Here is a 17525-nt window from a genome sequence, read left to right as displayed (position 1 = left end):
TTATAAATGAGGAAATCACTTTGTTTTTTGCAGGCTCTTAGAATTAATGAGATAATGACTGTATAAAGTTAAAGGATCTTAGTGTCTACTTTGTTTTTTAAAGTTATTCACTGGGAAAATGCACACATACAGATTTGTAAAATGACCACTAGAAAGTATTAGCAGAAACTATGGCTTATCCTGAAGCATTCCTCAAAGGCAAAAAGAATTCAAACTGAGCCAAAGGAGTATTATAATGATCCATTAGGAAATACATGACAGGCAAAGAGAACAAATAGTAAAGTCTGGGATAGAATTGAACTTTGCCTTATCAAGGATGAACAAAAAAAGTCTTTGAGGCTAAAATGAAATAGGCAAAGCAGAGATGAGCATGAAGTCAAAGAAAGGCAGACGTGTTTTACAAATTACTATGTAGAGTCTCACAGATTATTATGAAATATTTGAGGAATCATCTGAATTATAATTTCTAAAAATCTCTCTGGCTACAATGTTGAGAATTGACTGAGGAAGAGAAAGAAGATGACCAATACAGAAAGTTGGAGTAAAATCAGATCTGCATCAATCTAATATGATAGCTTCTAACCTTGTATGGTTATAAAGTATTTAAAATGTGACTTATCTGAATTAATATGTGCTTTAAGTGTAAAATATACATCATATTTTAAGACTTAGAGAGAAAAGGGTAAAATATCTCAATAATCTTTTTATTACATATGAAATCTTACTGTAGGTATACTGGGTTAAATAATGTATATTAGATTATACCAATTTCACTCGTCTCTACTTGTTTAATGTAGAAAATATAAAATTTTAAGTTAAAAAGGTGGTGCCCATTATATTTCTTTTTGACAGTGTTGATATACATGGTGACTTAGACTGGAGTTTTAAAGGTAGAAATGATAAGAAGTATTATATTCACGATACATTTTGAAAGCAGAACCTACAAAAAACTTGATGGGTGGAGTAAATGTAAAGAATAAGAAAAGGAGAGGAATCATTTGATTCCAAAAATTTTGGCCTAAGGAAATAGGTAATGGCGAAAAATGCTAAGATGGAGAACTCGGTGTTACAATCTTATGTCTGCACTGTCTTGTTGGACATTCCAACAGACACATCAAGTAATGGTCTCAGCATTTACAAATAAAGGGAGCATTATTCAAAAGGAGTATATGTAAACAGAGTACCTGGAGTTGCGTAGAATTCAACCTAAAAAGTTGTAACCAGCAACCTCAAGTCAAATATTGTATGGGTAATGTATACTCACCACATACTGTTGATTAATGATTAGAACATAACATAGACACACAAATTTGATTCATGTATAATACTAGAGTGCGCTAGTAAAAACATTTAAGAAATACAGCACCATGGAGTTAAAATATTTAACCATAATAATGCACAATTCAACTTTTAGTGTTGCCACAGTGAAGTGTGATGCTCCGCAAAAATTTTAACATTTCTATCCTTCAATTTACTTCCTTCTGAAATGATGGTTAACACCTACTTCGAGCTATGAGAATTAAATGAACAAAATATATGTAAGGTAATGACATTATACCCTTGCACACAGTAAATGCTTAAAACATTATAGCAATTAATAAAAACTGTTCAGAAATAACAAAGATACATAAGATTTTTGGTGAGTTTCTATTTTAAAATTAGAATATACAGTATCCTAGTTCAGATCTCCAAAATTAAAATGTGTTACCTATAAGTAGTGTTTGGAACATAAACATCTCTGGCAGGAAACTCCAAAATTTCTCTGGTAGGTCTAACTCTACTGTCGGGATAAAGCTTTACTTGGAGTAGCTCTGGTGTTAGGCAATAATGGGGATTTTCAGGTGCAGGAGAAATGTCTATCTTCAGTTGAGCTGCATGAGAATACATAATAAAAACGACATGAACATAGTAAATCAAAAACCCATGTTAAAAATGTTTTGGAAAGGTTTAGATCTACTTTTGCAAGAAGTCTGGGAACCAAAGTTAATATCATCTATCTAAATTATTTCATTTTACCACGCCTCAAATTTATAAATTACTAACAGACATAAATGCATATAAATAAATGTTTTTGACTTAAGGGGAAGAAAAAAAAAAAAGCAAGGAAGCTAACATAGAAACAAGCCAACATTCAAGAGTTAAAAGATTTAACTGAAACTTGTTAAACTTCAAAACAGTTTTACTTGGGGTGGTTTGTTCTGATCATAACATGAATCTCTTTCTGAATATTTACCATTCCATGTACCATTTTGTTCATCTAGAAAATAATTTAAAGCCACAATATTATCATTCTCACTTTATAATCAAATTATCAAAGGTGCTGCAACCTGCGCCCAAATTGTTTGACCACCTGGGAATAGAGTCAAGAAATTAAGACTGACAGGCACTGAGCATCAGAAGACATATAAGCCAGATAAATGAAAAAAGGAATACATAATTACAAACAATACAACATTTTTGTAGTAATAGTTGCAATCGTGTCTACTTAAAATTTTAAAATACCTGTAATAGGTCTTAGTCTCCGTAAAACAGAAGATGGTCTTCTCATATCAGCAAGGAATTTGTAGAGATCTTCATCACTTAAGCGGTCACCTTCCTGATTTTAAAAATAGAAGAAAAAGTTCTTTTCATGTTTTCAAATTTTATTACCTCTTTTTAAATTTTATATATTTATAGCCTATTATTTAAATCTACTAAGGCATTACAGAACATTACAAAATAAAGAAAATCAATACAAGTTAGAGGTTGATGAAAAGGAGAAAAGAAAGAGACATAACAGTCATTTATATATATGTGACAGTTCTATAAATGTTACAGTAAGTTTATATTTGTCTTTTCAACTTTATATCACTGAAATTTTCAAATATAAAATATGCAGTATTGGCTGAATTTAAAAAAGAAAAATGGGGGCCTCCCTGGTGGCCTAGGGGTTAAGTCTCAGTGCAATCACTGCTACAGCCTGAGTTCAAACCCCAGTCAGAGAGCTAACCCACATCTGGCACAGCAGTCCTCTCCTTTCTCACCTGCTCCTCCCCTTAGCAGTATATTTCAGCAAATCCACCTATTCTGCTCCGCAATCTGTCTCTGGTGAATCCTCTCAGCCCCACACCTCTGGCCTACACCCCAGTTTGTCTACATACACACACACACATACATACATACATAAATAAATAAATAAATAAAAATGTGGTCATATAAAAAAAGAAAAGAATTAAAAAGAAAAATATTGGATAATTTCACTTATAGGTGGAATATAGTGAAAGTGAACAAAGACAAACCACAGATCTGTGGCATGCAGGAGAGGGAGCGGTGAGAGGTATCAAAACAGAGGAGGGAAGAACACAACACATTATGGACATGGTTCACAGATGATGTGGTGGTGAGAGAATTATGAGGTCTACAACTGAAGGGAGAAATCAAATATTATATAAAATGAACAGTGATGTAATGAAATTAAAAAAAAAAAAAGCCAAAAAAAAAAATCAACAAAAACTACTCTGAAGGAAAAGGAACAACTATCTAAATAGTAAACCAGAAAGTAACCTCTCAAAACACACCACACTATTGTGAAAAGAAATGAGCAAAACGGAATCATAATACAAAATTTTCAATTTAATATTTTCTCTTACAATTAAAACAGCTATGAGATGGTTTTATTCTTTTCCTTTAGGTTTTCTTGACCCTAACTTCCTATTTTTGATTTCTTATTGTAAGTATTTTATGCATAGTTCATATATTATCCTTTTATCTTATTTGGTGGTGAATGGTTTTTTTTATTAAATTTATTTATTTTTTTACATTATTGTTCATTTTTGTGCAGTATTTGATTTCTCTCCTCATGTATACCCACAGCTCTCCCACTACAATAGCACTCATGACCCAGGGGCTGAAATTGTTAAGGCTATTTTATTACTATGAGCTCATCTTGAGCCATATCCCATTTGCTCATTATTATATTCTAAACACAGGACTGATTTTCTTATATCCCTTTATTTAGAAAAGTGATTTTTAAGAGTGGTTGGAGAATTTGTGAATAACTTCACAAATAATTTTTCAATTACCAAGTTATGGTTAAAGAACTTAACTTTATGAAGATTTTTTTCAGGCACCTAATTATTGCTAAGTAATATATTCTCTTTTGAATACAGGATTAATATGTTTTTAAACAGTCCTTATTTATAATATACTCAGATTATCTCTAGATAACCTGTAAAATTGATTATATTATTGAATTCTTATGTTTTTTAATGGGCTCTTCCCTTAACAGTTTGGGATTTGTTGGTAACCCTTAGTTTTACAATTGCTATCATATTTCTGTATTTTTTTCTTTTAATTTTATTTTTAATGAAGTACTGTTATTTTACATCCTTGTTAATTTTTTCACAATATAGGATTTATTTCCTCAAGTGTGGTCACCATATTAATTCCATTTTTTATTGCTTGTTTCCATATCCTTTATTGGTTGGGACATAATTCCCTCCCTTAGGATTAGCCATGAAACTTGCTTTGGTCAATAAGTAAATGTGATGCAGATTTTTCAAAAACATTTGCAAAAGTGAGCTTGTACTCTCTCTTGAGCTTGCCACTAGATGTATAGGACTGAATTTGATGCATTTGTCAACATTTAAATATAAAAACATTTAAAATATAAATTTTTATAATTTAATTTTATCCTTAATTTTTTAGATTTCTTGAGATCACAATTATCAATATTATAATGACATGGTTTACAAACATGTACAATTACAATTTTTCTGAAACTAAAAGAAATTTTTATACAATAGCCCCTGGAACTCCTATAAGATAGAATAATACCTGCTTAAAAAAATTTGTCACTGTAAGAGTAGCAGGTCGAAAGCTGGTCAGGTTACAAGCATCATCTCCACTTGTTGTCCTTTCAAGCGATCGTCGGCCAACAATACTAGAATTCCTCCTCTCTGACCAGGACCCTTTTCGTTCTATCAAGGAAAAAAAGCAAGATACTCATTTTCTTATTATTGAAATTTTGTCTTAAAGTAGCTTTAAAACAGGAAAATATCCCTGAAGATGAGTATTATCCACTCATCACATTGATTACAGTAGAATACTTTTGCTTCTGGAGAGATCAGTAAGGAAACAGTACAACTAAATCTTGTCCAACTTTTCTGGTATAAAACAACTTTCAACCATACACAGATTAATTACATGTATAACCAAAAATGACCTGTGAAGAGAAACTGTAGTGGAATGATGTATTTACTAAGAAACTATTCACTAGAATATAAATTTTAGTCACCATGTAGTGATCTTCCAGTACCAGTGCTAGAAACAGAATTTTAAGGAAACTTGCATTCAAATGTTTTGCAAGACAATACCTATTGTTTAAAACCAAAAGAACAACTCAGTTGAAAATCAACAAGGAAGTAAAAAACTTAAAGAAAACTATAGACAAATTAGACCTAACATTTATAGTACACTCTACCCATTAATAAGCAAAAGCAGAATATGCAAGCACACAAAGACAGTCTCCAAACACACAATACATTAAGTTATGAACCAAAATACAATAATTCAAAGAATTGCAATCATATAAAATATGTTCTCCAACAGTGGAATTAAACTATAAATCAATAAAAAGAAAACTTAGAAAATCACAAATATGGAGAAGTTAAACAGCACACTCTAGACTAACCAATGGGGCAAAGAAAAAATAATAAAATTAGAAAATACTTTATGAAATGAACACAAAACTCCCAACATAAATGGACTATCACTAAAACATTGCTCAGAAGGAAATTTAGAGTTATAAATGCCTATATAAAAAAAATCTCAAATCAGTAACTTTACCTTATATCATAAGAAGCTAGGCAAAGAAAATTAAGCCCAAAGCAAGCATTAGAAGTTATGTGAAAAAAGAAAGGAAATGAATGGAAATAAACAAACTGGAAGACTTACTATTTTGAGAAGGCAATACTCCCCAAATTTATCTACAGACTCAAAGCAATTCCTATCAATTCAGCTATCTTTGTTCAGAAATTGACCGTAAATCCTAAACTTCATATAAAAATACAATTGACCTAAAGTAGCAAAAACAATCTTGAAAATGATTAAAAAGTTGGAGGATCTACTCTTTCCATTTTCAAAACTTACTGCAAATTTAAAGTACGAAAGACAGTATATAGTACTACCTTAAGGTTAAACATACAATCGATGCAACAGAATTGAGTCCAGAAATAAACCCATTCATCTATGGTCAACTGATTTTCAACAGAAGTGCCAGGACCACTCACAGGGTACAGAAGTCTTTTCAACAAGTAGTGTTGGGACAAATAGATATCTACATAAAAAGAGTAAAGCTGAACTTCTATCTCCCCAGTGTACAAAAATTAACTAAAAAAAGGAGTAAACCAAAATGTAAGACCAATAACTATAACAAATCTTAAGACAAAAGCATACAAGGAAATCTTTTTGGTCTTGCATTAGGCAATGATCCCTTAGAGATGACATTAAAAGCACAAAGAAAAGAAAAAAAGATAAATGGGACTTCATAAAATTTTCAATAATTGTGCTACAAATAATACCATCAAGAGGGTAAAAAGAAAACCCGACTGGGATAAAATATTTACAAATTATTTACTAGATAGGGGATTTGCATCTTGAATATACAAAAAACCCTTACAACTCAATGAACAGAATACAAAAAAGCCATATTAAAAATGGGAATCAACTAAATAAGATCAAAAACAGTCATTAAAAAATAAACAAAGTATATGACTACATATTTCTCCAAAGAAGACAAACAAATAACTAATATACACAAAATGATACTCAATGGCATTAGTTATCCAGGAAAGGCAAAGCCAAATCATGATGAGATACCACTTCACTTGCACTGGGATGGCTAGAAACAAATGACATATAACAATAAATGTTGTTAAAAGAAATGGAGAAACTGGAACCTTCACAAACACTGCTAGTAGAATTTTTAAATATTACAGTCACAATGTAAAGAAGTCTAGCAAATCTTTAAAATGTAAAACTACAATGATCCTATAAATGAGCAATTTCAAGTTATGTATCTAAAAGAAATAAAAACATATATTCACACAAAAGCTTTATATGAATGTTCACTGCATCATAATTGATAACCAAAAAGGTGAAACAATCCAAATGTTCACCAACTAACAAAATGTAAACTATTATCAACATTTTAAAAAAATATAAAAAGAAATACTGATACATGCTAAAACATGGATGAGCCTTTAAGACATTATGTTAAGTAGAATAAATTCACATAAGACTAAACATTGTACAACTTAATGCAAAACACATGGCAAAGGGAAATCTATACAGACTGAAAACACAGAGATGGTTTGGGGTTGGTCTGAGGATTTAGGGCAAATGGGAAATGACTGGTAATGAGTAGTACAGTGTTCCAATATTAGATTTCGAAGACAGTTGTATAACCTTGCAAATAACAATAAAAATGTACACTTTAAGTGGGTAAACGATATGGTATGTTAATTACATCTCAATAAAGTTGGTAAAAAAAACAAAACTCTTATATCTCATTACATTGCAAGGTCTACACATAAAACAAGTCTACATAAGAAAAAAGAAAAAATATATACATTTAGAAATATTTTATATAAAATACATTTACCTCCAGTGCTTATTTCTACCTCTGTAGAATCTCTTTCCAAACTACCAGCACTGCTAACAATATTCATTAAATGGATTGCCGTCCAAGCAAAAGGCATGCGATATTTCCCAAGTCTTTGGCAAAATTGATCAGCTTGACTTTTCAGCTTCTCCAATTTTTCCTTATTCTGCAAAACAAAACTTTATACATTACATGATTATGCTCAAAAGAAATGAATTGAAAGCTATTTCATAATATATAACAAGATTAAGAACTCTCAATTCTCAGCAAAGATGGAAAAATAATCTGTACTTTTCAGAGATAAATTAACAGTGTTATGATTCTAACTACTGAACAACTTCAACCCACTTTGTAAATGCATGTAGAGTAAATCTTTGAAATTTCTGTGATTATCACATCTTGAGAGAAAAGAAAGATGTGTCAAATATGTTTATCTACTGCAAGTACTATTTCTTGAAGAAACATAACCATGTTCTAGTTACTTGCTGCTAACACAAAATATTCTAGCTATGATTTGTTCAGTTTTATTTTATTCTGAAAAAGATGGAAAGAGCTGAGCCAATTTAAAACAATCCTTAACTTATAGCAACCACAAGGTGTGTTACAAATAGGTCAATAATAAATAAGCCCAGAATTTTAACGAAAGAAATAAAGAAAAAAATCCAGGACTAAACCCTGGAAAAAGACTAATGGGCGAAAGAGCACATGTCTATTTGGAAGACATCTATAAGCTGGTTATAAGCTTTTAGGTTAGCCCTGAAACAGAAATGCTAAAGTAGATGTAATTGCCAAGCAGTGGGGGCCCAAGGTGAAAACCTATACTAAATCTCTCACATATTCTTTCCATGTAGAATGCTGGTGAGATAATGACAATGTCAGGGACATAGGGCTAGGAAAAAATAGAAGGGTAGCTAAATGGTAGCACTGTTTACTGACATATCTATTAGGATGCCTCCAAAACAGGTTCTTGTTTTAAGAGCCTAGATATCAAGTATACTTAATTCTATCAACTTACGTAAATATGTAAAGTTAGAGTTGTATAAGTTGCTATTATACTCATGAATGCCACATAACAGAGTAAATTTAATTTGTAAAAGGACAACTTAGAGAAAGAACAGGTTATTCCTGACTTCAGCTAGATAGCCAGGAGTCAGAAAAGAGTAATCATGTGTTCCAATCTACATGTATTAGCAGAATAGGCTCAGTTCTTGTTCTTTATCTAGAAAAATAAAAAGCTAGAGCCTCCGCAAGGGCTCCCCTGCAGTTGAGCACAGCGCTGTGAAGCTGTCTGCAGCCTCTGCAGCACCAGTTCAATCCCAGCTGGCCGGCGAGTGTCCCACATGGCGCTGCAGACCTCTTCTGTCTTGCCCGCTGCTCCCCTCAGCAGTGTATTTCGTCAGTCTGCCTGTTCTGTTCCCCGCTTTGTCTCTGGTGAATCCTCTTACCCTCCCGTGCATCTGGCCTGTACCCCAGTTCTTGTACAAATAAATAAATAAATCTTAAAAAAAAAAAAAAAGGGAAAAAAGAAAAAAAAGCTAGAAACACTGCCTAGACTTTTTGTATAGTATTCCTCAAGCATATCTCTCCCTAGCTGTTTTCAAATATTAAATCATGTGGTCAAGATCACCACATGATATTCGTAAAGCTAACTCTAGGTATCAGGAATGTGCTATTAATTGTTCACTGATATTTTGGCTTTATAATTGCTTATCTGATGGCAAACAGAGCTAGCATTTCCTCTTTTTACTATATTTCTTAGTCATATGCAGCTGGACTGAGGGCTAGAATACTTATGTATTACTAGGAAAAGTTTCATGAACATCACTATTTTGTAAAAACAGAAAAAAAATCTAATTATTTAGGAGTTAAACTGAGTGTACTTGGTTTTCACCAAGAAAAAAAAATTTTAAAAGAATCAGTTTTGAGGTGGCAGTTTTAAGACTAGCACAGCACATGATACAAGCTAGGTCACAAAGGATCTAAAGTAAGATAATCAGTAGACCAATAGAAAAAATTAATTAGTAGTAAAATTCTCCAATATGCTTTGCATAGTATTCTTTCAAATTACAATAGTAATAGTGTTGGGGAAATGAGAGGTATAACATTCTACCTTGGTGGCATCTGCTTCTTTAAAAATCATGTATGGTTCTGCACACTCTCCAATGTCTCCTTGCTGTAGGACTTTTTCTAGCTGTCAAAAGACAAACAGTAAAAATTGATTAATCTTGAAAGAAACAACAAGAAATGCCAAGGATGAATCAACATCTGAAACTCAATTAACAAATATACCACATTAACAAAATGACAAAAAAAAATTCACGTGATCATCTTAAGTGATGCAAAAAATCACTGGATGAAATGCAACACACTATCATGATAGTAATATTCAATAAACTAGTAATAGAAGGAAATTACTTCAATATAATAAAGGTTACAAGTGAATATATATATGGAACTATTACAAATACTTAGAAAACATACTTGGTAGCACTTATAATGATGAACTGCAAATAGCCAATGACTCCTAGGAGTAATCTTACTCCTAGGACTATACTCAACAGAAGTGAATACTCATGGAATGCAAATGTCCACAGAAGTATTGATAAAAACCAAAAACTTAAATGAATGAAAATGACTGTTAAAATAAATTATGATACATTCATATAATTAAATACTACAAAGCAAAGCACCTTTAAACCTGCTGCATATGGCAGTATGATTAACCACACAATCATGAAGAGGAGAAAAAGCAAAACAAATGTATTATACTGTTGAATCTCATAGTGTTCAAAAATAGGCAAAACTGTAGAAAAGGAAGGGATATGAATGGAATAGGCATTGGGTAGTTTCTGGGATTCTGACTATGTTTTGTTTCTTAACCTGGGTGGGTGGTAACAAAAGTATTCACTTTAGAATAATTCATAAAACTATCTGATTTTTGTGTACTTCAATAATTGCCATATTTCAATAAAGTTAATTAAAATAATTTTATGTGAACTTTATTAACATCATTGTAACCCAAGTTTTGTTTGTCTACTTGTGGGTTGCTTTCATTGTGCATTCTGTTTTTCTTTCCAAAATAGTAGGCTTATATAAACAATAATTTGAACACAGTGATATTAACAGAAAACTCATATGCATATGCATAAACTAAATAAATGCTAATTTTCTATGCCAGGAGGATTTTATTTTTTGTTCTTATGCAGCACTAATACACAGATTCCTTTCAACAAACAAAAATATCACAATGGGTCACAGGTGATTAAAGAAAATCTCCTAAAAATAAATCCATTAAAATTTAACATTTTAACTTGTTCATTTTTTTAAATAATAGAAAAGTCTTGTTCTTTGTATATACAGAACTTAATGTGTATACCAGTGTTTGTTCTTACACAATTAAATCACTAAGTAGAGATTTCTGTACAGACTTTTCTCAAAACATGTCACACATACATTTCTATAGCATTAAATTCTTCCACGCTGTAGCTTTAATTGCCATAGTATTCCATTATGAGTGATTTATCTCCTTATTTACTTATCCTTAATCCTATCTAAAAAAATCAACCCCATGATGACAACCAAATCTTGTCACTCCATAATCTCATTATCAAGAAGTCAATATTCCGACCATCATTTCTTTCTTTCTAGCTCATTTCCTCAAATGTGTTCCATTTTATGAAAACTTATTATTTTGTCATTTAAAATAGCTACATGTATTATATTTTTCAATTGTATAAACATCTACATTTTAAGTGAGTTTCTTTAAACAACTACTGCTAAATCTTTGTTTTTAGAACTGTTCATTGTAACTAAGATTTACTTTAACCTGAATTCACAGGAATGTGTCCACAAATTAGGGCATTATTCCTGTGGGTAAACACGATAATTTCATAACAATCCACTTTATAATCTTATTATAAAATTCGTTACCCTTTAATGATAGTTATATGTATAAAGATAAAATGATTAAGGAATATATTTTAAGCTACTTTTAAGTCAAGGTCTAGTTAAGTTATTCTTTAAGTTACCCTAAATAATTTAGTAAGATCCAGACCTTAGATTTTGCAAATCTTATTATAATTGGCTGACAGTCAAATCATAATGTCCCATAAACTCAACGATTTAGATTTTAATATTTATATCATTTAGGAGTTGAGCAATTAATTATAGTATAGCTCCTGTGGTGATTAATTTTATATGGCAACAAGGCTAGACTATGCTAATGTCTACATATTTAATCAAACACTAGTCCAGAGGTTGCTATGAAGGTACTTTTTAGAGAAGGCAGACTTTGAAGAAAGCACATTATTCTCCATAATGTGGATAGGGCTCATCCAAACACTTGACAGCCTTTAGAGCAAAAAACAAGATTTCCAAGGGAAATTCTCAAGACCACAACACAGAAACCTTGCTTGGGTCAATTTGAAGCCTATGAGGATACCGACTGAGAATATGACCTCTAAAATAACATATATGTCTTAAAGGCTATGGTCCAAGACCGTCTTTGCTGGCTATCAGGAGGGTCTCCAAGAAGAGAGGAAGCACATAGTTTTTTTTTTAAACTGACAGCGTTTATGCTTGAGATGAAACTGAATTCTACCTAAACAAGAGATGTGCTTATGTATACAAAGTAATGAACACCACAGTGACCACTGGTAGCAAACCAAGACCAGGGTAAGCTGGGAAAAGATAACTCATGCCCATATAAACAGCAGCAAAATTCCATGCCAAATGCAGGTAAAATTTTCAAAGCACCTGTGTCACTGGACACAGAATCTGTGTGATGCTCTATCACTCAGGGATTTAAAATTACTAAAAGCAAATAAATAAAAGTATGGATTTATTCTCTTGATCAAAAAAGGAAAGAAAAAGAAAACTTGTCTGAGCTCTAGTATGCTGTACTGCAGAATTCAGACTCAAGACTACCATGCATAGTATCAGCTCTTATTTGAAATTCTAGTCTTCCAGCCTGCCAGCCTGCCTTACAGATTTCAAATTAGCCAGCCCTCACCATCACAAGTCAAAACTCCTTAAAAAAATTCTGTTTCTCTGTGTGTATCTCCATCCTATTAGTCTGTTTCTAGTCTGTTTCTCTGAAGAAATCTAACTAATATAGTCTCCTACTCAAGAAAAACTTAGGTAGTATCTACAGTGTACATCCAGTATTGTGTTAAGGAATATTAAGATGAAAAAAATAAGTAAAGGCAAAATCTTTGCCCTTGAAGAGCTGACAATATTGATAGGGAGACAAATATATTGACACTACACAGGTAAACAAATATACTAAACATTTATTCTCACCTTTATTACAAGAAAAACATCTTGGGAAGGATAAGTGATAGAAAAAATAGCTGATCTTGCCAGGGTGGTAATAGCAGCGGGGGGTACATGTGGACGTAACAATCCTTTCATCTGCTCAGAGTTAAGGTCAAAATAAAAATTTTCTGAAATCTAAAAAATACATTCATATATTAAATTTTAAAAACTGTACAATTTGCAAAAACTAAAAAAACTTATAAATATCCAGTCTTAAAATATTACAGATATTTGAATGTATTAGCATAACATACAGTTTATCATATATTTCACTGACCATCTTTACATATTTAAATTAAAGCAGAAGAAACATACAAACTATTTGGGAAACATAATGCATATAATACATTTATTCTAAAGAACCATATTACAAACTCTTGATTAAAAATATGATCTCTAGTAAAATATACAGTAATTATTATTGAGATGAATGACTAATAATTATTAAATTTAAAACCCATATTGAGGTTTTAAAAATTACATCTCAGCTCTTTTGATTTGGCAAATATAAGTTGCTGGAGCAGAGGTCCACTGCAGAAATCCACATTATGTTGACAGCTGATCACTGAAGGTACTTTAAGTTGCTACTGACATAATACTGAATATTAAATTAAGAAATGCTGTGTGAAATAGCCCTCTGAAAAACTCCTAACTGTAATAAAGATAGTAAAACTCAGTATTTATGACAGATTTTAAAAATATATATATACATGATCTTTTAATAAAAAAATTAAAAATTATGTCAAAAAATTCAGTCATCATCATTCTAATCTTTCATACATTTGCCTAAAATGCATTTCTTGTTTTAGCTTTTCTATTACTTAAATTAAAAATAGTTGCTTTTGGTGAAATAAAACTAGTTATAAACTAAACTATTTTGCAGTAAAAAAAATTAATAAATTAAATTTCTATTTTCTTTTAAAATGATTCATGTTTAATAATTCTCCAAAAGCTCATTACCTAGTCACCTTATAAAATGACTTAAAAACAGATATTTGTGATAAAAGACTCTTCAAATTATATAGCCTTACTTTTTTCTTTTCTTTGACATCATATAAAGCCAAACTTGCAAAAATAGGCTCAATTTCAATCTCAAACCTTTAGGGAAAAAAAGATGAAAACAGTTTAAAAATAAAATACAGAGTTGGAGAGAAACTCTCATTCCAAAAAATAAATTCTTTCAATACCTTGTATTTTCCTACATCAGTGCTACACCATCTACATTCCCCCTTCTTCCTGAAACACATGTTCCAAGTAAATCTTTCCATCCAAATCAACCATTATCTCCTTCACAAAATCCTCCCTGCTGTTGTAGACTATACTCTTCACTTATAAAACATAGTTTTACTACATTTTAAACAATTTAGTTATTACTATTTTTTAAAGAAGATCCAACATAAACAGGTATTCAGAAAGGCTGAAAGTAAAAATAAGAGTGTAGTCAATTTACACTCATTGTGAAGGCCTATGTTTGGTTTAATTTCTAGTATTTTATGTTCATTGTTCTATACCTTTTCTGAGAGTTTTCTGTTCTTGCCTTCTTTTTGGATCGACAGAGATTCCCTCTTTCCTTTTATTGGTCTAGTATTTTCATTTGCTTTTTAATGGTTATCCAAGAACATTTAAAGAACATTATTTACCTTAAGTGGTCTAATATTGCTCAATATCTGTACTATCATCCTCAAAATCAGACTTAAAATGCTTTAACATTAGTCACTCACCAATTTATACTTTGTGTTAGATTTTGCGTTCTATCTTAGTTATTTTAATCACATAAAATAGACTATTAAATACTGAGGTTTATTCTCACATATTCCATTTATTTACTCATGATCTCTTCCACCATATAAAATCCTTCTTCCTAAATAATTCCTATAGATATTACATTTTGATGATTAAACTGTTATTAGGAAATAGTCCCAGTTTTATCAGTCTAAAAAATTACTTCATCGGCAAAGATAAACAGCTGGGACTATATCAAATTAAAGAGCTCTGTACCGCAGAAGAGACAGTAACCGAAACAAAGAGACACCCCATCGATTGGGAGAAAATTTTTTCACACAACACTAATGATAAAAGACTGATCACAAAAATCTACAAAGAGCTGACGTGACTCAACAAAAACAAATAACCCAGTCAAAAATGGGCAGAAGAGCTAAAAAGAAACTTCTCCAAAGGAAATGCAAATGGCCAACAGGTATATGAAAAAATGTTCAACATCACTTGTAATCAGGGAAATGCAAATCAAAACTACAAGATACCATATTACACCAGTGAAAATGGCACATACTAAAAAAAACTAGCAACAACAAATGTTGGTAAGGATGTGGAGAAAAATGAACTCTCCTGCACTGCTGGTAGGAGTGCAAACTGGTCCAACCACTATGGAGAGCTGTGTGGAGATTCCTCAACCTGCTAAAGATGGAGCTTCCATATGATCCAGCAATCCCACTCCTAGGTATTTACCCAAAGGACACAGAAACATTAATTCAAAACATTAATTCAAACCTGCACCCCTATGTTTATACCACCACTATTTACAATAGGTAAGCTATGGAAACAACCCAAATGCCCAAAAATAGATGACTGGATCAAGAAGGTGTGGTACATATACAGAATGGAATATTACTCAGCAATCAAAAAAGATAAACTCATGCAATTTGCAGCAACATGGATGGAGCTGGAAGGGATCATGCTCAGCGAAATAAGCCAGAAAGAAAAAGAAAAAAACCGGATGGTCTCACTCATAACAGGAATTTAGAAAACCTAAATAAGGGACTAGGAAAAAAGACTAATTATAATAAAGTAAAAATCAAAATCAATAAGCAACTATAAACCAGAGACATGCTACGGGGGGACGGGGGGGTAAGGGCTAAGGGGGTTCAGGGAGAGGGAGGCGGGGGAGAAGGAAGTAGGATCACAACAAGGGGGGTGGGAATTGTATGGGGACTATAACCAAGATGAAAATGCATGCATTGTGCAAAAATGAAAAATGATGTAAAAAAATATATAAAATGAAAAAAAATAATAAAAATTACTTTATCATTCATAGATTTTTTAAAAATGGACATAAATTCTATGCATATAATCCCATTATGAGGTTAGTCTATTTCCCCAACCCTTGGATCTAGGTAGTCTATGACTTGTTTTGACCAATAAATATGATATTCTAAGAACTCCAATCCAAGGTGATATGTCTTACAAATCCAATGTTTTTTTTTTTTTAAGATTTATTTATTTATGCATACAAGAGCTGGGGTGCAGACTAGAGGTGAGGGGGGACAAGAGGGTTGATGAGAAGAATTACCAGAGACATAGTGGGGATCAGAACAGGCAGACTGACTGAAATACACTGCTGAGGGGAGCAGCAGACAAGAGGGCAAGACAGGAGAGGTCTACTGCGTCATGTGGGTTAGCTCCCTGGCCGGGATCGAACAGATGCTGCAGTGGCAGCCAATAGCTTCACAGTGCTGGACTTAACCCCTTGTACCACCAGGGAGGTCCCCCAATCTCTTCTTGCTGCAAACTCTTCCATCACTGTACAAACAAGTCCAGGTTAGTCTAGTGGATAATGAGAGAAGCAAGGATACCTTCCCAGATGACATTAAGGCAACTGCCAAATATCTGATTGAGACACTCCTTAGATGACTATACATGCCAAACTGAGTTTGTTAAAAACCCTAAAAATCAAATGAATCTTTTAGAAGTCTTCCTTATTGATCCTCAGTATATTGTTCTTCTGCAACATTTTTAAAATAAGTATTTACTTAAATCTATTACAGATACTTTATATTCTAAATTGGATCAGTCATTATCTGTAGTCCTTTGCAGGTCAGTGGTTTATTCTGCCATGTACAGTAATTTATGACTATAACTGTAATTCAATTTCTCTATAGAAATCTTTCTAACTCTACATTTCAAAAGTAGGTCCCTCCAAAAAAAACAATGGCATATGGTTTTCCAGGAACCTGGGGCAACTACAAATCTTGAACCACTGGAAACTACAAATTTCCTTGAAGTTTTCTGAGCCACACAGATGGTATGCAAGTTTATGGTTACAAATTCTTAGAGGAGTTTTTTCTTTTTCCTGTTTCCTATCTTTCTCTCTCTCCACTAAACCCAAAATTGTAACAGATTTACACCACTACCTCTTAGAATATTACTGCTATGAAATCTGGCAGTAGGCACTTATACAAGAATCTCTTTTCATGCTGCTCAAGTGCTTTGTGTATTCCATTAAAACCTGGGGTTGACAATAGTTTTAATCTTAAGATTAGCTATAGAATTCTCACCCCCTTGGAATTACTTCTTACCATTTCTACGCTTTCAAGACATTCTTAGTTTTTTTATCAGCTGATCGTACTTGGGTGGAACTTTCCTAAAGTTCTAAATCACTACGTTGTTGAATAACAGCTTTTATAATATTAGAAACAACTTTCTCATGCACGATAAGGCTATTCTTGGGTAAAACATAAATTAATTTCAAACAGGCTATCAGTTTCTGTAACTGACTGAAATATAATTTCTGGCCCATTATGAAATTACAAAGTCACCAAATTCTTCTTCC

General features: G+C 32.1%; 1 protein-coding gene across 10 annotated transcripts in view; it reads right to left on the bottom strand.

Moving 5' to 3' along the window:
* Positions 1-17525, bottom strand: part of DOCK7 (dedicator of cytokinesis 7) — a 153541-nt gene that overhangs the window by 104786 nt on the left and 31230 nt on the right. For all 10 annotated transcript variants that reach the window (XR_008550196.1, XM_037501367.2, XM_037501368.2 and 7 more), the window contains exons 8-14: positions 13990-14056; positions 12944-13093; positions 9753-9833; positions 7643-7808; positions 4816-4958; positions 2503-2596; positions 1709-1871 (exon numbers count right to left, since the gene is read on the bottom strand). Coding sequence is in view for 9 of the 10 variants with exons in the window: in XM_037501367.2 (XP_037357264.1) it covers positions 1709-1871; positions 2503-2596; positions 4816-4958; positions 7643-7808; positions 9753-9833; positions 12944-13093; positions 13990-14056 (864 nt within the window). In the remaining variant the exon portion in view is untranslated. The remainder of the gene's footprint in view (positions 1-1708; positions 1872-2502; positions 2597-4815; positions 4959-7642; positions 7809-9752; positions 9834-12943; positions 13094-13989; positions 14057-17525) is intronic.

The sequence above is a fragment of the Talpa occidentalis genome, unplaced genomic scaffold (assembly GCF_014898055.3).
Source record: "Talpa occidentalis isolate TD23 unplaced genomic scaffold, MPIMG_talOcc4v2.1 talOcc4.9, whole genome shotgun sequence".
Classification (NCBI taxonomy): Eukaryota; Metazoa; Chordata; class Mammalia; order Eulipotyphla; family Talpidae; genus Talpa; species Talpa occidentalis.
The sequence above is the reverse complement of the archived record's forward strand: the minus strand, read 5'-3'. Positions and strand labels throughout refer to the sequence as shown.